The sequence below is a fragment of the Centrocercus urophasianus genome, unplaced genomic scaffold, assembly GCF_019232065.1.
Source record: "Centrocercus urophasianus isolate 14NV4802_14NV808 unplaced genomic scaffold, USGS_Curo_1.0 seq_10, whole genome shotgun sequence".
NCBI lineage: Eukaryota > Metazoa > Chordata > Aves > Galliformes > Phasianidae > Centrocercus > Centrocercus urophasianus.
Window position 1 is genome coordinate 825,044 of NW_024884142.1, and position 23,089 is coordinate 848,132.

At 42.5% G+C, this 23,089-nt stretch overlaps 1 protein-coding gene across 1 annotated transcript in view; it reads right to left on the reverse strand.

Moving 5' to 3' along the window:
* Positions 1-241: 241 nt before the first annotated feature.
* FKBP1B (FKBP prolyl isomerase 1B) overlaps positions 242-23,089 on the reverse strand; it is a 44,830-nt gene continuing 21,982 nt past the window's right edge. The window contains exons 3-4 of the mRNA XM_042817713.1: positions 3,960-4,072; positions 242-941 (exon numbers count right to left, since the gene is read on the reverse strand). Coding sequence (XP_042673647.1) covers positions 813-941; positions 3,960-4,072 — 242 coding nt within the window. The 3' untranslated portion in view covers positions 242-812. The remainder of the gene's footprint in view (positions 942-3,959; positions 4,073-23,089) is intronic.

Consider the following 23,089-nt stretch of genomic DNA (forward strand, 5'->3'; position numbering starts at 1 on the left):
GTCTCCCTGTACATTCCCCCTTGTCCTATCACCATCCACCCTCACAAACAGCCGTTCCTTCCTGTTTATATGCTCCCTTCAAGTACAGGAAGGCCACAATGAGTTCTCCCTGTAGCCTTCTCTTCTCCAAGCTAAACAAGCCCAGTTCCCTCAACCTTCATGTCTGTCTGAAGAACTTCTCATTCACTAAAAAGAATTGCAGTGGCCAATGGAAAGCAGGAAAAAAAGAAAACACAAACTGTAAAGTATCAAGGTTTTATTGTTTACATATATACTTAATTCTTAAATGAAACAGTATTCTTTAAAACAGCAGCAAGCAGAACGTACAAGTTGAGAAAAGTGGCAGCGCAGGTAACTCTGTTTGGCTAATGCCCTTTCATGTACAAGGCGTACACTGGAGTTTTTGAGCACCTTTTGTGTTTTGTTTTTTTTTAATTTTCTTGGTTTAAGTGTACAGTAAGGCAGTGGTTTTTCAATAAGGAATATATATATATATTTATATTTATATATATTTTCAATCGTCACTGTGAATTCTCATCACATGCAGACTAAATAAAATGTACAACTTGAGAATGTTACAACGGTAGACATTTTTCCCAAAGCAAAGCTTCCAATGAAAGGCAAATATGGACACCACAAAGTCTAAGAAGAAAGGAGAAAGAAAGGCTTAAGAAACCTAACGGCAAATGCTACTGATACGACAGCTTGAGCAGGAAGATTAGGATTCCAGTGAAGATTTCCCCCGCTGCTGGGAGGGTGAGAAAGAAGGGATGTTATGGAGAGGTGCCTCCAGCCAGCTCCCCCAAGAAGACTCACTCCAACCTGAGAAGCTCCACGTCAAAGAGGAGCGTGGCATTGGGAGGGATGACCCCGGGGTGGCCCGTGGCTCCGTAGGCCATCTCAGGTGTGCAAGTCAGCTTTGCTCTTTGTCCTAAGCTCATCTGGTTTTTGGATGGTGGAAAAGGAAAAAGACAAGATAAAACACAGTATTAGCAGGAAGACAGAACAGAGCACTACATGGCAGATTTACAGAACCGAGGATATTCACGATGGTCAAATTCATCTTTTTGCTCTTCACGAAAGCTGAAGCTGCTACAAACAGCTCACATTCATTGCCTAGCTCCTCTGGCTTCTCTTTAAATTGCTAGAGCCAGCTTGGGAGCAACGGAAGTCTTTCCAAGGCACACTGTGATCTATACTGCTTACCCTGGAGTCAGTTGCATGAGGTGTGAGTTCTGTGGAGTGCAGGATACATAAAACACCATCAGCAGGAGTTATGGAAAAGACTTAGTAACAGGTAGGATCAGAGCTTTGTGTTCATGATAGATCAGCACAGAGATACCATTTGATTCAGATTCTTAAAAATGTCCAGCAGTGTTTTTTGCTTCTTCAGTCACTGTCATCGATGACTTCAAAGCTACTGACCAAACACAAATGTTAAGAGGCACCCAACTTTCTGCTGCTGGACTGATGCAGTCCTAATTAAGAAAGGTTTCTCTAGACTGAAGCCCAAGGACAGATGCACATGCACAGCTTGTTCTGTCTCATCCCTGGGACAGACAGAAGTGCTGAGCTCTCTCACACCAGATTAACTTTAGAGGTGAAAGTTCTCACCAAGATTTGCAGCATCAAGATTGAAAATTCTGTTCTGCTCTGGGGTACAGCTGTGACTTTTGTACACTATACTGGTGACCAGCTATTCACTGGCCAAGAAACAATCCCTGACTTTATGCAGTGAGGTTAATTCAGATGTTTTTCCCAGGATTGGACCAAACTATATATTACCCAGTTTCTCCTGTTGAATTTCGTTTTCTGTTTCTATGAAATATGCTAAAGCTAGAGCTTCAGTCATTCTAGGTAGAAGAAAAATGGGAATGTAACTTTCCCACATTCACAGAATCACAGAATGTCTTGGGTTGGAAGGGATCCCAAGGATCACGAAGCTCCAACCCCAGTGCACAGACAGGGCCACCAACCTCCCCAACACTCAGGGTGCATTCGTAGAATGCAGATGAAGGTGTGAGAGCAAATAAATTCCTTGGTCTCTGCAAGGTTTGACACTTGTCTCTGGTGCTCTGGTGGGTCCCTGCCAGTAAGATAGCTGGTACATCATCCATGGATCTTAGGCATGGGGCAACCTCGAGCTGTCAGAAATTGAGCACAGAAAAGCAGATGCTGCTGCCATCTCACAGGCATTAAACCAAGGTCTGGAAAATTGAAATGCTCGATGTAGTGAATTGCCTTTTTCCACGTGCCTTGTGTCAATCACACTCCCCAGACCCTCAAAAACTCTGAGGTGGAAGGAAACAGCCACAAGTCTAACGTAGCGATCCACTAGGAGGAGCAGGAGGGCAGCGTGTGGTCACACTGCTGGAATGGAGTTAGGCCACAGTAATTAACAGACGGGTTGGTGAGTGTGTTCAAGGCAGAGATAAAACCGATTCACCCAGAGCTTGTTTCCAGAGCTTTTCCTGCACTGGTTTCTGACTAGGATAAAAGCAATCCCAACTGAACTTAAATGCACTTTTGGGTTCCTTCTCTTTGTAGGGCTCCTTGTCATATGACAACAGGTGGATGAAAAATCATGGAAATATTTGCAAAGAGTCCTGCTGCTGGCTCTATTGAAACCATTTCGTTGTTCTTCTCTATGCAGACCGCCAATTCTGCATTTCAAGCACATGGGGGCCATGAGCTCTCCTTAGGCAAAGCAAATAATAAAGAGTGCCCCCTAGATGTTAGAGCAGAAGGTGGATATTTTTCAGACTCTAGGATTCCTCAGATGGACCTGTTCCTTCTCAGCTTGGAGAGAAGGATGTGCTTGTGTTGCTTTCTCGTGGAGCTGGAAACCACGTTCTTTTCCTTTCCTCTCAAACGAGCCTGGCTGCAATCATTCATCACTGGATTGCTTCTCATTTTGCATTCTTTCCCTCTCTGTATTTAAGTGTAAGAATTTGTTCCTGTCAATAACATTTGAGCAATTTCCTCTTATTATGAGCTCCAGAAATCAGAAATGGAGTAACTTTCGCACTTCAGCACCCTGACTGCACTCCTCACACTGTAGGCCCTCAGAAGCACTGCAGACAAAACACTGCAGAGACAGCATGGAGTTGCTCTGTGTGGCTCTTTCAGAGTTTTACTGTGCTGGCACTCAAGCTGTAATTAATGGAGGGCAGTTTCTTTTTTCATGTCTTATGGCTGCTTGCTGAATGTTAAGTTTTGTAGCTGGGAGTACTGAAGTCATAAAAGTTTAACAGTGCAGTATGGTGCCCTACTCAGTAGGGGTCAAAATCTGCAGCACAGTCGTAGATGTTGTCAAAAACGACAGCTTGGCCTTTTATTGAGTAGCTGAATAGAGGCCACTTCATAAAATACTGCCACCTGGATCAGTTTAGAGGCCACTGTGGTTTATGTGAGGTAGTTAGCCCTGGAAGAAGCAAGACTTATACACGTTGACACCTGGCAAGAGGATCTTGCCTCTCCTTTCTCAAATGCACACTTCATGTAAAGCCTTGTGAGCAGGAGGTGTCTTAGTCAGCTCATGGAGGACTACAGGAAATACTGCTCTTGAACAGACCATGCTTTCACAGAACAGAATAACAGAATTATCCAGGTTAGAGAAGACCTTCAAGATCAACTCCAACCATCAACCCCACCTACTGAGCCCCATCACTGAATCATGTCCCTTTAGTGCCATGTCCGCATCTCTTAAATATTTCCTGGGATGAGGACTCCACCACTGCAGTGGGCAGCCTGTTCCAATTCTTGACCTTCTTTTTCATGAATGCATTTTTCCTAGTATCCAATCTAAACTTTCCCTGGAGCAACATAGTACCATTAAGAAAACCACTTAGGATTTGACACTGTGATTTCCACTTGGTCTTGTTAACACTGCACTGAACACTAAGCCCTGACACATCTTTCACCCAGTTGGAAATTCAGCCAGAATCATGTCTTTGTACCTGTATAACACCTTCTTCAAATCCTTTAATGACTTCTTGCCTGCCAATCTTGAACCTGAAAGGCTTGTTTCTGTCTCTGGAGGAATCAAACTTCTTTCCATTCTGTAGCATTCCTGCCAAAAGAAGAGACACAGTTTCAATCCAAGCTACATCTAAATTTAAGTGCTGGGAAGTATGGGAGAAAGAAGTGAAAAATTAATGTCTTGGTTACATCAACTGTTTATTTCCATTTTCACTTTAAAATGGTGAAAGGGAACAGAGAGAAAACATCTGTGTGGGGTGAGGGCTGATGTGCAGGACCATCACCACCACAAGTTATTGTCCAGTGGTTGTTAAACCAACTCTCTGCCAACAGGAGTCATTAGAAGTGGTATTTCCATCCCTTGTCCTTCAAGGCAGTCACAGGAATACCTTACATGCTGATGAACACAACAGTGTTTCAACATATGTATGCATGCACAGGTTCTACAGCAGATGGATAAGCTTCTATACTCTATACCCTGAGATATTCTCATTATTGTTTCAAACAAGGGATTTTATTATAATTTTAACCTTAAGAGTAACTGAGAATTGCTTTTTCCAATTACATTCTGAATATTGCAAGGTTGGGTGGATATTTCCATACGAAAATAAATACTTTCTTTGTAATGTTGTAATGCCAGAGTTTTTTGGACACATACCATGACTCTACTGTTCAAGTTGCTGTAAAAAGAAATGCTTGTGAATAAGCTTATATTTGAGATGGTTTCCAGTTGCAAACAATTTTATAAAGCACAGCTTTGACAGAAAATGCTGAGAAATACTGCCCTCATGACTCAATATGAAAATATACAGTCTTTCTGGTTTCTTTTCATTAAAGCTGTTATATTAATAGAACAGCTTGATGCAGCTTTTTTTCTTAGTGAAAATCATTCGTTATTCTTCAAACAACAACAAAAGGCACGTGTCTTATTTAAAGAATGTAAATATAAAGACGTGCCAGAATCAAAACCAAAGACCTAAAGGGTAGGATTCATCTTACCCATCTTTCTTCTGCTGAGATGTGGCCTGCTGTTTTTGAGCTAATTACTCTGCTTCCCTCTATAACTAAGTCAGAAGAGAAAGTACTCTGGGAGGCAATTCATCCAATCAAATTGTGGGATCTACAACAGGACACAAGGAATTGCATCATAGCTGTGCCTGTTTCTTTGCAATGAATATAAAGGAAGTCCAACCAACTAGCTCAGACACAGATGTCTCCAAACTTGTTAGCAGTTAAACCACAAGTGGTGGCATTCTAGATTTGCAGTAACAAGCACACAGTATTTGGTTGTTCAAGTGGGGTCCTATGGCTGGATGTCATGTACAAATGACATATTAAGGCTAATTAACTGTTCATCAGGTCCAGCATGCCTAATTCTGCACTTCAGAGAAGTGTGTGAGTTTCAGTATAAGGCCTTAGCAGGTAATTATGGAATAACCTGCCCATAAGGCACATTTCACATTTGTCACATTCCTGAAGTTTTATTAACAGTAGAACTGCAAGCAATGGAGTTACAAACAAACACAAGTTCATTTGTGTGGTAGAAATATACCATGCACAGGGAGAAGGACAGGCAGGAAGAAGCAGCTCGGGGAGAACTCTGGGGCATATAATATAATCCTTTTTGAACTATTTGATCTTGTATTTAATAATGGTCCTTTCTTACGGTAATTTTATTTTTAAAATGCATCTGAAAATCTTTTGTTTCTATGAAATGGAAGGAGACTACTGGAGAATTTCAATATTTAACAGTTTTAATATTATATCTTAGTACTGTCATTACATCCTGCGAGTTCAAAGTAGTATGCAAACATTAATTATTCTTCCCAGCAGCCCAAGAAGGTAGAAGAAGATAATATAAAATAGCCTTACTCTGACAGTTCAGCTCACATGTAAAGTTCCACAAAACTTTGGTATGTTTTCACTGTCTTTTGTAACAACATCCTATTAGAATACTTAGCTTAAAGGTCTGATGCTTTACTGTATACCACACATCAAACTGAACTAGAATGAACTCTCTGGAGAGCTTGCTAGTTTAATATATATCATACCAAACCTGACTTGTTTCCCCATCAAAAGCGTATCAAAGATCAAAGGTTTAGAGGGAAACAAGCTTCTTTACAGCAACATCCTATGGTCAGCAATGGATAAAAGTTCATCAAGCAATGAATCAAAACATGCAACCTCCCCTGCCATCAACCCCACCTCTTTGCTTCTAGAGGACAAGTTGGGATTCTAGTAGTCAGGTGTGTCTGTATTTGCTGAATACAAGAGGGTCAATTTTTATATGACTGCCCTTTAAATGTACATCGAGATTAGAAATGAGTCAGAGTCCCCATGTGCCCTGGAGAAGTTCTGATCTGAATTTAGATCTGAACTTTGAAGCCTATCTTTTTTATCTCTCTATTTCTGAAAGTTAAGAACTGGCTCTTTGGCCTCCTGGGAGCTAAAACAGCAAAATGTTTTGTTTTCTCTCTTGCTAATATATCAATTGATTTTCTTTCTGTGAAAAAATTGATTTGGTTAATATTCTTCAGCAAAGACGGATGCCCATCTTCAGCCTGCAAGCACCTTTATTTATCTAGCTAACAACAGGGAGGCAAAAAAACCCACAGTCTGGAATGAACAACGGCGTTGCTTTGCAAAGTCAAAACTCCCTTGGCAATCAATGAGAGGTTGCACTGAGCAAGGACACCAAGAAGCTTATATGCTTGTTACAATTACCTCACATTTGATTCTGAAAGGTAAAAACTACTGTACAAGAATAATTAATTATAGAAACTCATTTATCAGGATATCATCTGGATTTGGAAACGTTCTTACCTACAGGGCGTCCTAATCAACAAATCAGTGTTAAAACTCAGGTGGCTGCAGAAAACCTCATTGAAACTGAAGAAGATCAGAGAGTTGACGACTGATGTTAAGGAAAATGACCAGGGATACACATGCCTGTACTACTCTTTCAATGTGCTTTACCCACCTGAGGTCACTCAACCTCAGCTAAGACCACGCTGTGTAAGTCTGTTCCCTAAGGAGAGAGGGCTAATGAAAATGTAAGTTTTCAATTTTTTAGCCAGTTTCGACCAAATCTGGCAGAGGAGTGGGGTTCCTAATGACCTTTGTATTTCATGGAAAGAAATCTGGCTAGGAAGCTTCTGCAAAGACAGGGGCTCATCTTTGTTACCAGAGAACCTATATTATGAAGTGGAGCTTAAGAGAAATAGGAATGTCATAGCCATCCTGCAGTCTAAGTTTCTTTTTACTGGGGGTTCTGGTTGTGTGGCTGGTTGAATTTCCAGATGAACCGTTCTCAGCTTAAGGAACCCAGCTACTATACTGATTTATAACTATGGTTCCAACAAAACCATGCCCAAAGCCATGCTCAGACTGTTATCTACAAATTAGACAGATGGAGAGAGAGAGGACAGAAAGCTCTACGTCATACCATGTCAAATCTAGTGCCTGAAGCCAGTTAACAGACGTGTAACTGAGGCACAGTGAATTCTACAGCTTACATTAGCCACCTCAGAGACAGAAGCTGTGTCTCAGCCCTGCCACCTGGGCTACTTCTACAGTCAGGGGAGAAAGCGTGCTATAGAATCATAGAATGACCTGGGTTGAAAAGGACCACAGTGATCATCTAGTTTGAACCCCCTGCTACGTGCAGGGTCGCCAACCACCAGACCAAGCATTAAATCACACATCCATCTACACAAAGCAGACTGAACTGCATCCCAGGCTTCCCCAGCTCCAGTGTTTGCTGAGTTGCTTGTCTTTAAACTGTTGTCATGTTCTGGGAATCAGAGATTCTAATCCAGGACAAATCCCTTGATTTTACTATGTGTCTACAATGGGATTCACTTACCTGACAATAGTATTAAGGGCATGAACTGAACAAGTGACTTCCAAAAAATAGATGGAATGAATTCCCTTGTTTTTCTATAATTACCAATACAGAAAGTAAACTCAATGCACGTACTTGAAGACAGTAATTTTCTGTATATTTGTTGGTATCAGAAGGCGGGGCAGATATTCAGAAGGTGTTTCTAGGATGCTAACTTGTCTCCTTTTATGTAGGTTTTCTTCAGGATAGGGACTATATTCTGATGGTCTTAAATGCAATCACCTTTCCAATTATGCCTGGTGATAAATCTGTGCCATTATAAATGTGTCCTTCAGTTTGATTACCAACACTTGAGCAATTGGGACTCTCAGAAGCAGAGTTTCCTGTAGTTAGTATTGCTGTGGGCTAAGAATTTATAATCTCGAGTTTATTTCTTTTTGCCTGAAATATATTGTTTCTAATGTCAAAACACTTCAGTAAGCTGTCAGGATAATTTCACACAGGCTGGAAATTCTGATTTTTCCCATTTATAGCCTGTCAATATTACCAATATAAACTTTTAGCCTGAAAGATGTTATTTACTGGGATGTTTTTGAAGCTGCACAAAAACCTTTGAATCAACATATGTAGTGTTACATGCATACAGACTTCACAGTGTGTAGAGGTTCATGCAGCTTAGCAAAGCAGAGGAGCTCAGCACAAACCTATAATCCACATGAAGGCACAAATCACATCCCAGCTTGGATTACACCAGCAGAACTCCACTGATTTTACTGGTGATACTCACATTCCACATTAAAATAGATCAGCTTTCTTTACTATTCTGTTCTGACATACTGCAGTAAAGCAGGCCAGTGGCTTTTTCCCCTACCTTGCGGTCGGAGCTCAGGTCTAATGCATTGGGAAAATCTGCAGTTTTCCATCAGTTTCTCTGTCTCAGGGCCTCAGTGTTAAAGGAAAAGATCTGGGCAATTTTTTGTCTAGGTCAAAACAGTTGGTGCCTTGTTGTTTTCCTCCCCAGGGACATGCCTGGAGGAGCTAACGTGCCTTTGTCTCCTCAGATCATTCCATCAGAATTCAGGGTGCAGGCTGGGTATCTCACACCTCCTGCATCTCCATTTGTTATTTTGGTATTACCTCAACAGGCAGTACACAGTTTTACACCTTTCTGTCATAATAACAGCTTCCAGTAACTTGTATTTTTTTCTTGGCCGTGTGCCTCCTTCCAAACAACCACACAGCCCATTCCTTTTTGATCTCCTTGATCTGACTTGCAAACTCATCTTTCCTGAACAAATCTGCTGTCTCAACAGTTTTACTGATAAAAAAATAATGTCATCAGAAAGGATTATTCTTGTAATGGAAATGAAAGAGCTGAAGAAAGCTTCTGCTTCTCTGCACAGCCAGACATCTTACTGTGTCCTGTACAGGACCTTGGCATTGAGTTAATGAAGAGAGCGTGGCTTTCCAGGGGAGCAGTTCAACAACAGAGATTTAATACCTCTGTGAATACAAATGCAACTTTTCCCCCCTTAACTTTTCCTATACTTAACACAAAAATGGTCTTATGAGGAAAAAGGATTTGCTTAGACTGTATTTTTTCTGCCACTTAACATCCACTTAAGAAGAAAAAGCATCTTCCTAAGGGAATTTTCAGTCTACAAGGATAATAACTGGAGATACCTGGGTGTGCAGCTCTGCAGCACATCAGCTCTTTACCACAATTTTTCTTCTGCTTAAAAAGCAACAGCAATGGTTTGAGTGTGCCATTTGTTGCCATGACAAACAATCAGAGACTCGAAGTATAGAAATGGGAAATGGTGGCAGTGGTCACTTTGTGCTTCCTGCTGCCGCAGAGTACTTGGGAAAGGTTGATCTTCTCAGCACAGGTTGCCTTGCTGCTGCATTTTCTTCATGTATTATATACTCATATATCTTTAATGTGGAGTAAGAGCAATGTTATCAATTATTTATTACACAGCTGACACCATGCAATGAAGACACAACAGACAACTACTCAATAATGCATTACCATGCACCATATGTCAGCGCTGCGTGCAAGTACAAGACAGTATGACTGAGCCTTGCACTTAGCTTGACTTCACAGCCAAGCAAAGTTGCATCCAATTGTCTAGTTCACTCTACTGAAAGGCATCATTCTGTCCTAATGGCTTTATGGATTTGCATATTTTTAAAAGAGAAAAGTAGACTTGCCCTCAAGGCAGCTATAAGGTTCAATAAGCATATTCTACATGAATTGTAAGGAGACGAAAATAATTCCTCTGGTACCCTGTTGCTTTAATGCATACATTTCATTTTTGGCTCTGATTCTGTTACCATTATAGAATTGAGCTGTAAGATATACATGCTCTGCAGCATAAGGCAAATTTCATTTGAATAGGCATAGCAGAATCAGGCCAGTCTGGCAATGCTAATGACTGAGACAGTTGATGTCTAAAACAGTGTTTTGGAAAGAACATGTTACTACAGAAATCCTTGAGCCCTCCTGCATCTGTGCCCCTCAGCACCACATCCTGAAACACAGGCTCTGGAGGGACAGGGACTGCTCCTGGCCAGACTAGGTCTTTCTGTCTCTGCCCCATGGCACCAGTCAAGAAGCACAAACAACAAATCAAGAGCATGACTGAAATAAAAAGATATTTTTCCACCCAAACACATGAAGTAGAGCATGGTAAAAATATTATGGCAATCTATAGGATAGTAAAATTAATAAAGTGGAATCCCAGAATCCCAGAATCCCAGAATCATGGATTCCAATTTAACATTGGAAAAGACCTCCAAGATCCTCTAGTCCAACCATCCACCTACCACCAACACTGCCCACTGAACCACGTCCCTTACCACATACAATCACAGAATCACCAAGGTTGGAGAAGACCCACATCACCCAGTCCAACCATCCACCCATCACCAGTAGCTCTCACTAAACCATGTCCCTCAGCACAATGTCCAAGCATTCCTTGAACACCTCCAAGGATGGCGACTTCACCACCTCCCTGGGCAGCCTGTTCCAACACCTGACTGCTCTTTTGGAGAAGAAATTTTTCCTAATATCCAACCTGAATCTCCCCTTGGAACAACTTGAGGCCATTCCTCTGGTCCTACCACTAGCTACCCAGGAGAAGTTCATCTCCTTTTTCTTTGGTTTCATTCTGTCTCCCCTCATAACATAATGCTCATCTGTACTTCCTCTCCCCTTAATTAGCGTTTGATTGCCCATGAGGTAGTTGTGTTGATTTGATATTTTAGCCTGCAGCACATATCTGAATGTACAGGTAGCCTTGCAGTGGGAAGTTGCACACTCAGTAGGAGTTAAACTTCACTGACATACCTGAACACAACAGCCACCTGTCTCTCAGTGTAATGCAAAGGAACAGCCCAAGCTGGATCACCAAAGCTTTTTTGTCTTCATGCAAGGAGCACATGAAAAACTCCACAGAAAGCAAAAAGGGATCACCAGACACTGATTGGGAAAGCTCTGAACACAATTCTGAGATCACACAACAGAACCATTTTGGGTTAAGTGCTTGCTGAAGGAAGCTGAGAACAAATGACCACGTTCCATATGGGGTTAATTCCCCCCTCGGGACCACCCTGCCAACCACTCTGGCACAGACCACTAACAATGCTCCACCAGCAGAGGATTTCATGGCCCACTGTTCCCAGACTGGACACCCTTTGATTTTCAACTATTTAGATTTCCAGCATGTGCCTCTATTTCATTCTGAATAAAATCAGCTCTGAAATCCTAATTTATCAGTGCAACACTGATAAACACCGAGAATTCTGATTTTTGGGTGGTCCTGTGTGGAGCCAGGAGTCCACATGGTGCCTTCCAACTTGGGACAACTGTGATTCTGGGTTTCCTTGGCTAAAGGCAGTAGCATCCTAGTAACATATCTGCCCATCTCTGGTAGGGCACGGGATTAAGAAGCTCTGCACACCCTGAAACAGCAAATTTGAACATGACAAAGTATATTCATAATGTTTTACCACCTAACACCAAGACATTGGCCTTTGGGGTATCTGGAATTGGAACACAACACTCCTCCCCAGATTCCTTGTGAATGAATAGACTTTCTTTCCCACAGGCTCCTGTTTACAAGGTTCTTCGTCACATTTAACTTTTACCACACATGGCATGGTTATATCTCCTTCACAGGGGAGTTTTCAACTGAAATTTACCTTGAAAAACACACTGATTGCTTAACATCTTGTGAAGGGCTTAGGAACTAGTGTGTTCTTAAATAAGAAGGAGAAAAACATACAAACAGAGGAGAAAACATAGTTTATTGAAGTGGGTGCTGACTAAGCTGTATAAGAAGGGGTGGTCAATATGCCAAGATTGCATTTACTCCAAATAAGTCAGAGGCAGACGGTGCAGTTCTATTCCCATCTCGTGTGCACAAAACATACATAATGCCAAAGTCAAATGGCTTTTATCCGAGGCATGCGACTTTTTGATCCAGACTGGCCAGACGTTTCTGTAATGTGTCTCATTTTAGAGGTGTGGTGTGACATTCCTAGCTGGCATTATGTAATGGCCTTTCCCTTCACAAGTGTTCAGAGAAGTCCTGAGGAATCGTCTCCTCCCAACTGTGATTCCACGTGGGAAAATGAGACATGACTTCACCGGCACCAATTTGATAACAGGGCTCAAAGGGACTCACTACACCAGGGGCATTTTGCAGGGTGGTCAGGTGAAACATACAGCTGTTTCACCCAGCAAACCTTGGTCAAGAGTGGGCAAGGACAGCTATCTACATGCTGCTTGCCCTCTACTGGTGTGGAGAGATCATGGATTTAGGAAGCAAAAGGCAGCTGGTGTGGATTCCACCCAAAATGACTCAATCACAGTCAAAATAAGTGAGAAAATGCAGTCTGAACCCAAATTGGTTTTGCTTTGCACACCCAAGTCCTTCCCATGGATTCCGATGCCCACAGTCCATTAGACTCAGTGACTGCAGATCTACCTAAAGTCTCTTACTGTATAGTAACATATATAGTAAACATGCTGTATAAATATTAGGAGATAGAAGTCACTTCTGGTCTTCTGGTAAGTGAACACAGAAAAGGACTTATTAACAAGTTATGCGTTCAGTAACCCTCCTTATGTTGTCAGAATGCAGCCTACAATTAAGATCAGATAAAAACAGCATTTTGGCAAACAGCCGTTATCATTTGCTGCACCACTCCAGTGAAGAACATCTTATTCAGACACTTATTTTTCCAGGCTTTCTTGTCGAAAGGTTTATGAGCAACACTCATCAAAGGAACAGAGCTGTCCGTAGAAGTTTATATAGTTTGCTCTTCTCACTAATATGTACCTGCTTTCACAAAAATATCATTTTTATAGTACTGTTTTCAGTGTAAATAGTTTTGTGGGCTCCAAGGCAGACCATAGCAGCGTCAAAATATGCCTCTGGTTGTAAACTCTCAGAATGTTCTACAATAACATTAGCTACAAAATTCTTCTTTTGCCATGTGTCAGTTTACTGATTTTGCTCATCCTTTCCATTGCTGCTGATCCTCACTCGTGTTAAGTTGGCACAGTAGTCCCGATGTTAATGAAAATACAAAAATATATATAGCAGGTTAAGACCTGGATCACATTAATTTAAAACTAAGTTGAATGATGCACTTGGAACTGCTCTCCAGAGCAGAAGCATGGGTGGAAACAGAGTGGTGTTGATTTGTGATCAGCACAAACAGCTCTAAGTCAAAAAGAATAGGTTCAACCACTGGGCAGCTACAGAAATATAACTTAGATTGATTTTACTCCCTATGAAATGATGACTGTGGTTTCCCAAATGTCAGACAGTCACTGGCATATCCAAGAATAATATTATTAATTAATATACTTTGCCTTAGGAATCTTGAAAGGCTTCATTCAGCAAGCCTTTAAAATATCTTCAGAGCTGCAGTGGAAAGGAGCTATTAACAGCAGGGTTTGTTATTATAAATAGGTCTTTTCCATCTGTAAGTTTTGATCCCTACGATCTTACAAACAAACCATGGAAAAAGTGACAGCTGCTGTCCTGACAGATGGGTCTCAGACATTGCTCCATTGCTCCACTGGACATTAGACAGTCGTCTCTCTGGAGAACAATAGGAATTTCCAAGTGCCTGTATCTATTTCCATCTACTTGACAAGCCACTCGAGTCTTGGACTAGCGAAGGGAAGAAGCGAAGAGAACGCACACTAAATGTCTTCAGGGAACCATCTCAGAGAATAAGGTCAGAATCAGACAAGTATTGCCTATTTGTGAGACCCCCCTGGAGTTTAACAGAAATGACAAATAACCATAAGGTTGCTACAGAAGCAGTGGAGACAAACACACGCTTGCAGGTGAGATACAGAAAGCCTGTGCGCTGAGTGCTTACAGTCAGCCAATAGGGCAAGATAAGGACAAGGGAGCGTCTCAACTTTCTGTTCTTCATAGCATTTAGCATCACCATCTAATTTGGAGGTGGAGTTTTAAATCCAGTGTTAAGGACAAAGTTGAGAAGGGTTCATTATTCTTAAAGGGTGGTAGGTAGAAAGCATATTTCTGCCCAACTTTTCCACCCGAAGTGCCTTCCAAGGGCACCACAAATTCAACTCCACTTCAGGTCTGAATATAAACTCAAGTTCTTCACCTCCTCTGATGGTATTCCCATCATCAGCTGATCAACCACTCAACAGGGTCACTCTCTGTGCCTTCACTTGAACCCATACATTGGCAGGGCAGAGAGAATGATGAAGTCAGGAGAAAAGTAAGGAAGTAATAAGTAGGGAGATATGTGGGAAAAGCAAAGACCTGGATCCTGGCTGCCAGGACTTTGTCAGCACGACTGTAGCAATCCTGTGCAGAGTCTGTCCTTGCATTGTTTACCTAAAGCTCTTGACTTCAGTAGGAGTGTGACAATGGACTGCACAGGCTGTAATATTTTCCCAAAAAGCATTTTCATGCTTAGGACTGCTGCAAACAAAAGACACTGTAAATGAAACCCGGTTAGATGCCATGAATAAAAATAGTAGACAGTCCATAGACACAAATAACAAAAGCAAACACTGGCAAGAATACCTCAACAGCACAAGAATGGAAAGCAAGACAAGTTGAGAGAGTACCTAACTGTGAACCATTACATAAACAAATATATTATCACAGCAGCAATGATTTCAGACTCTACGGTGAAACATGCAATATTATCATCTGTGAAACCAAAAACAGAGTTGCTAAATATATAGCACAACTCACAGCAATTGTTATAGACCAAACAGCTTTCTGTTACAAGCCATGCCATCTTTCATCATCCTAGTAAACAGAACTGAAAAAATAGCATCCTATATGAGTACCTTAGTGTATGAAGTACATAAATATCTGTTCCTAACAATCCAATAGCCAAAATACACACACCATGACCACAGTCATAAAAGGTGTTTTTCTACAGTAAAATAAGGGGTTGTCTTGTTCAATTTTATGCAAAACTCTGAAGAAAATACAATTCAGGCTTGAATGGAATGAAAAAGTGAAATACTGTGCTTTCAAAAATGAAAAAAGTGCCTTCTGTTTATCTGAAATATTTCCTTCCACTGAGAATACACTGTTTTGTTTTCAGATTACTCTTATGAACTATTTAAATTCAACTTCTATGAGGTCTGGGGAGTTCTTGAACAACATCTCCTTTCCAATTACTTAATGTGACACATTGTTTAGCCACATCCAATCTACAAGATACCAGAGCTCTTAAGGAGAAAAAAAAATAAAAGAAAAAAAGTCCACGAGGAGCGTGCTGAATCCATAACAACATTATGGAACACAGCCAACTCACAGCTTGGATATCAGGAAAAGGTTCTTCACCAAGAGAAAGGCTGGGCCCTGAGCAGCTTCCCCAGGGCAGTGGTTGTGGCCCCAACTTTGCCAGAGTTCAAGAAGCATCTGGACAGTGCTGTCAGGCAGATGGTCTGATTTTTGGGTGGTCCTGTGTGGAGCCAGGAGTTGGACTCGATGATCCTCATGGGTTCCTTCCAACTTGGGATATTCTATGACTCTATTCTGTGATAGCAAAGCTCCATTACTTTACGCTACTGTTCCCATTTTCCTGCTTTGCAGAGCAAATAAAAGGGATTGTGGGAGTTAATCTATCTTAGTTTTGTGTATCATTTCAATGCTTAAAGACAAATCTGCAGATTTACTGGCTGCCTGCGCAGGCAGCTGGGAGTCATCCAGCTCACAGGAGCAGTGATCACCCAGACTGCCCAGTCTTTGGAAGTCATTCATCAGAACTCTTAAGCATTTTGTGTTAGCAAAGAGCTGCCAGGAAAGAAAGGAAATAAAATGGATATGATTATTTATCTGATTTTTAAATGATTATAAAACTACTGCTGATTTGACCCCAAACAGACACAGGTGCAAATCTCTCTCCTGGGAAAACAGGTTTATTTGTAGGGTTTTTGCGTGTTTGTTTTTCAAGAAAGAAGAGATTACATGTCCTTGGCACATGTAATCCATGTTCTCTAACACAGCTGAACATCTATGGGCTTCTACCTGCTCACCTGTCCAAAGATCCAAGTACACAGCTGGGCACACTTAAGCCATAACTCTCTTTTAAAAGGAATAAACCACATGAAGGCATGCCCTGCATCCTGTGGGCTCAGGCAGTATCTTAGAGACACGGTGCACCATATACTCTTGTAAGTGTCCAACTAGTACAAGAAACATCACTGCTCACCCAATCTACTCACTGCTTCTGGAATCACTGCTTTGCTTTCACCTTAATAATCTGCCCAGAAGACAGATGACACCGACAAGAACCATGCATCTTTCTTCAATGTTTGCACACTCTGCCATTATAAGTCAAAGCATCCTCTGTCTTGCTTGTGCCCCAGTGTTTAACTTCTCCCAGTAGAAATCTACTCGCCCCTGCAGAACTCATTTCTCATGGTCTTCTTAGAGAGGTCACATGTTCCCAAGACCAATCTGGTTGGTATTTGGGAGCCAATTCTCCAGGCAAAATCTACATCTAAACTTTTGCACAGCTTGCAAATGAATCAGCTAACCCCCCTGGGAGCTGTACTTAGCACAAAGGTAGCTTCCTGAATGTAAACAGCCTCTTCTGCAAAAATCTGAACTCTTGACTCTGTAGATTCCCACACCAGAGCCCGCACAGCAAATCTGAAATTAAAGTTTTGCTGATGAATCTCAGAAACATGGCTTTCATCAGGGCTTCCTCAGAGGTTTAAAAGAAAGTAGGGTCAAGTGCTTTATAAACCTGCTTTGTTTGGACTGCAACACTGCTTTAGGCAGAGAAGCCATTTTTGGAGCAAGGCCCACAGCCAACAATGATGTGCATAATGCAGGCACCACGCATCCTGCTAGAAGCCAAGCATTCGGTTGCATCTGTTTGAATGAAACTGCTCTGCAGGACCACAACACTGAAATACTGGTGCAGCGCACACTGCCATGTTTAGCTGCTGCAATACTATGCCTCGTTTTGGGGCCTCCTGCCACATGGCATCATCTTGTAGCAACTTCTTCAGTGGCGCAGCCCAAGCTGCTCTCCCAGGATATTGTTGAGCAGGAATCAAATGATCCCATTTTTGTACTTAAATCTTGATGTGGCAAATGAAACTAGAAGAATGAGAAGGGACAGGAAATTACAGGACTTTATCAGCAAGGAAGATCACCGATGGCCATAGGAAAGGCAGTGATGCACACACTGCTGTAGTGCAGCATAAAGGTGAATCGTAACTATCTCCAATAAACACATGAGCAATACCAATTCTTCAGAACTGCTGCCTGTGCAGATACACACAGTTGTATTTCCTCGCATTAGCTCGAGCTCTGTGCCAGGTTCTTTATCAAATAATCTAACACTTGCTGCAGATGAAGCCCTAGCATTAAAAATCAACAGAAAGCTCTTGCTTGTGATGCTGCAAGGATGATGGCTGCTCCGAATGCTGCGCTACAAATGCTGCACAGGCTAAAAGCAGGACATCAGGCTGTCATGTAACACAGACTGCAGGTTCAGGCTGTCTGTCTGAATGGATTTGTCTTGGCCTCCATGTCAAGTTTGAATTTCAGAGATGCGCTATGCATGTTCAAATCAAATAGCAAGCATCCTCTGGGTGAGCTCCAAGAGCTGTGCTGACTCTTGATGTTGCCTAATAAAGAGGGGAGGCCAATTCAATCTACAGATTTTTGTCATTTTTTTTTCAGGTGAACTAATGCTTTACACAGCCCTAAAAACGATATGGATTTCCACACACACTAAGAAGTTTGCAGGGAGCCTTCCCAGCTATGCTTTTACTCTGAGGCAGACAGCTTCGTTCCAGTGGCCAGCAGAACACCGTACCTGACCCAGAATGTGTTCAGCAGTCCATAGAACCCCATTACATATGATCTTTGCAGTGCTACCAGACTAAGAACAACGGGCAACATCTCAGTTTGGCTCCTTCCACAAATCAGCATCACCTGCAGTTTTAGGGCAATAAGATTTTCTAATCATTGTTCATTCAGAGCAACTTCAACATCCCTCTTGCTCTGCTGAAGTGTTGAAGAATGCAAAGCAGGATTATTACCCTTTTATCTGCTTCAGAAGCCTTTGTGGAGATTAGGAAGTGTTGCTCTGATCTCTTCCAGTTCTGCGTCACCTTGCTATCTGGACACAAAAGGGCAGATTTTAAGCTGGAGTAAATCAGCTGAACCCTGGGAAGGTCAAAAGAGCACTGCAATCTGCCCCAGCCAAGGAGGAATTCTCAGCGAGCCATTCCAGAGATAGGAGTTTCCAGATACAGGTATTTTCCCACCACACAAGTTCCTGTAACCATTTTCTATCTCCTAAACAGAATTTCCTCAGCTTTCCAGATTTTGTATTTAAATTTCTTGCTGTTTTGTTCTCCTTACTTGCTGTATTTGAAGATTTGCCTCCTTGAAAGCAAGAAAATTAACACGTTCTAATCCTTGCACCATCCACTTTCTCTAACAGGCAGCCACATTATTCTGCTGGATTCAGGACTCATAAACCTTGATAGCACCATAAAAGACAGAGTGAGTCTTTGCACCCAAAACTACTTCTTAACAGACAGCACATCTGGATCCAAACTCTTTCTTCATCTGTCCTTGCGTCAAGTGCCTTCTGAAGGGGAAGGAAAGAGGAAAGATTTAACCTCTCTCGGCACCCTTGCATGAACACTTTTGAAGGAGAAGAGATCAGCAGAGAGATCTGTGGTTTGTGAAGGAAAAAAGAATTCTGTTTCAGCACCTGTCACTGCAAAAGCAGCACGTCTGGTGCTGGATGGTCACATCAGTCAGGGGCTGCAAGGAGGAAGGAGGGCTTTGTACAAAACTCCCCACCACAGCCATTACGTGAGAGCAGAATGCTTCCATATCTTAAGGACTCTGTTGACTTATTTTAATTTATTTTATAGAATCGTAGTCTCACTAAGGTTGGAAAAGACCTCTACAATCTTTTAGTCCAACCACTCACTCATCACCACCATGCCCACTAACTCATGTCCCTTTGATTCACCAAAGTGAAACTGCAGCTACGTTGAATTTGGCTGGTTTTGCTGCATTGCTGTGCCTTTGCTAAAAATAGGCAAATCAAACCAGAGCTCCCTACTCAAGTTTGACCCTATATTAATAGAAATATATATGATCCTGAGACGCTCCCACGTCAATGTGAGTGATCTCCTGACTCATTCAAATTGCTCTTCTCATTTTGGGGAGCGTGCAAATAACAGTGGCGTAAATGTCCTGACAGGGGCAGTAAGAGATACTTGTATCAACACCTTCCTTTTTGGAAATGCGTGCCTGCTGCAGATAGCTACAGGAAGATAAGAAAAATACAACCATGGCTTGCATAGAGAGACAGCCATCCTTCCCTGGGAGTGGGGAAGTTGCCAAGGAACAAATTGGATGGTGTGAACAAAAGGAAGAAAAACCCTTCTGTCCCGCTGTTTACTTGTTCTGGCACATGCTATGAAACGAGCCTTGGGGGAGTGCCAGCCCACCCTCAGGAAATGCCGGCCTATCTTCAAGAGAGTCATCGTTTACTACTGAAAAAAAAAATAATAATAACGAGCAGGGGCAGCAAGAGACTGAGGGTTTAACTTGCGCTGGCCTGAAGCCAAATATGCAAGCAAAGGCTGAGGAGAACTTTCTTCTTATGCCTCTGTGCCAGCAATGGATGCGGACAGCACAAATATTTACACACCCGAAGTGGAGGGAGACTTGAAGGGGGGGAGCAAGCCGTGCCTGAAGTGCTTCTAATAATGATTATGGTGGTTGTTTTACAGCCCTCAGTGCTCCCTGCAGACGGGCTGGGATGACTCAACGGTGCTGCTGCCGGCACAAGATGTCTTTTCACACATACTCTAGTGGGCAGCCCTCCCTCTCCCCAGGGGTGTATTAATAGCAGTGGTTCATACTGTACACACTCCAGTGTAACCATCTCCCTCTGAAGCTAGCAAAGGTGAGGCTGCCTGTGGGCTAAAATGCTTTCAGAATAAACAAGATGATCTTAGAGACCTTGCAGAAGGGGTTGACTTGCGATCCATGCCCTGAATGTTCTCTTTCTCTCTGAGCATCTCTCTGAGGCCACCTCCGTCTGAGCATCTCCCTCAACACTCAAATGTGTCCTAACATCAAAGAGAAAAGAGATACAAGGAGCTGACTTGGCCCCCTACCTTATGTACCTTTGAAATAGGCAGTAAATATAATACATATGCATGTCTCTGACTGCATGCCTTATTCCTCTTCTTTGCCTTTCACCTTCCTCAACTGTCTGGGAATAACAGTTTGTCTTAATCTGTTTGTGCAGAGTTAAGCACAATGGAGCTCTTGAATGATGCTATGATACCAATATAATCAAATTCTCTTTTCTCTGTTCCCGGAAACAATGATGCTATCAGAAAAGAAAAAAAAAAGTGGGAATATCTACAGTGTGGGGGTATATCTGAGAGCAGAACTTGGCCTTAATAGCACTCATCATGAAAGCAAAGAAAGGATCTTTAAAACTGTTGTCATTTGTGCTGACATCGACAAACAGCTACCTCGTTCCTCACATTCTGAGCACTATCAGAGGATATATTATATTTTATTATATTGTCAGAGGATAAATTAACTCAAAAGATCCATCCTGATGTCCCTGCCCTAACATGTATGAGAAAAGCCCAAGAACTGCCTCTGGTTGATGGCAGCAGAAGGACAGCAAAAAGGACCTTGAAATGAATGGTCACATCTTGTAGCTTGGTACAGGGATTTAATTGCATTATTTGTAACCATTTCAAAATGGCCCCTTCTTCCTACACATCCATTTCCATATTCGTTTCTCCTAAAAAAATAAAATCAACAGCGTAACCCACAATCCTCCCAAACTGCAGCAATGCTCAGCCTTCAAAAGGCACAGGAATATTCTTGCTACATTGGCCTGAGGAGATCCACAACGCAAACACAACCCGGTGTCCTCATAGATAAAGCAACACTTGCCTTGTGCAGCTCTCACATTACGTTGTGCCCAGCAGGGCGTTCCTTGCAACTGCTCCACAGTGCCCACTAAATTCCTTGCTTTCTCTCCCCTTGGCGCCTACGTGCAAGAAGTTAGACTGGCACGTCCTGACCATCTGCAGAAGCTAAATCATGCCCTGGACATTCTTGTCATCAGGCTCTCACTATGCCCCACGTAAGAGCAAATAAAAGAAACTATAATTTGCCCTGTGAGGCCAGTAGCAAGCTCTGTGGCTGGCTCTAGAGCCAAGTGGAGATTTGCAAACGCTCTGGTACACAGCCTGGACTCTGCTGCACTAATATAGGTGGTGTGGTCAGGAAGCTGCTCTCAAACTGTGTGTGTGTGTGGCACTCCTGCTGCCAAGCCACACATCACCATCATTCTAAAGCTTTTCATTCGTTTCCTTGCACTCCGAGCTGTGTTACTGTTCCCCAGTCAGAAGCCTTGAAGCAGGAGCTGACCTGTCTGATCCCAGCTGGGGTCTGAGCCAACATGGATTATCACCAGTGGCGGGCTACAGAATCGTAGCTGGGGCGTATAGAGGTCATGGATGTTTCCCCAGCTGAAATGGCTTGCTCTCTCTCTCTCCTTCACAGCAATGTATCTTCGACCTGACTTTCCAGCTTAGAGAGCTGTATGAGCTCTGAGACCATGGGTATTTCCACATCGCACTCCGGGGTCATCCAAAGGCTGCCCTCCGGATCAGGCTTACTCTATATTCAGATGGTGAAGCTACAAGTGCAACCCCTGGCGCAACCCGAGGGACTCTATGTCTGAATCTGTCTGGCAGGTTAATATTCTGCCAGGCACCTCAGTGCACCCGGCCAGGCCGTCTGCAGACTGCCTGCAGGGCAAAGCTGTGATCAGAAGCGGTGGCTCACGCAGCAGTTCTGCTCCCAGCCCCTCCTGGGCTCCTCAGCTGAAATGCAGACACGGCCCTGGGTGTTGTTCAGGAGCTGCAATGTGCTTGTCTGCTGCTCTGTGGATCCTCTCAAGCTGGAGGCTGAACGTGCCATGTGTCCTAAGCCTGCAATTCGCACGCTTAGGCATAATAAAGGCCTTTGATTAAATAAACTAATAAGTACTTCGAGTTGCAAGCCAAGTGGGAGCAATGTTCATTTAATGTAGCCAGAAATGCTTAATACTCCCATGTCTCCATGACTCATAGCATTGAATGCCCAGTAAAAGCTGAGAAACACTGCAATACAGCAGCAACAAACCTTCTTTTCTACACAAATGTATACAGGATCCACATGCATTAACTAGATTAAAAATGCTAGTATAGGAGAACTCAATACCTGGTCTCACATACACTTCCTATCATACGAAAACGCTGGTTGAGTACAGAAGTTCCTCTTGACAGGTCTGCAATAATGGCCCAGTGGTCTGGTGGTTGACGACCCTGCACAAAGCTTGAAACTACATGATTACTGTGGTCCTTTTCAACCCAGGCCATTCTATGATTCTGTGAATAATCACATAATATGTATTAAGATGCTCATGCCAGAAATCACAACACTAACTACAAACAGCATCATTTTTTGCATGTAAGCACGGCATAAAATGCAGATATTTGAAGGTACTTAGGTGTCTAAAGACAGAGTGGTCATACTGCAGGAATTTCAAATGCACCTGAGCATTTAATTTCTTTGATTTCAACTAAACCATTCTAAAAACAGTTCAACTCCAAGCACTTTCTTCAGCTTTCGCCAGATATAAAGCATAACCATCACAAATTCATACACTTCA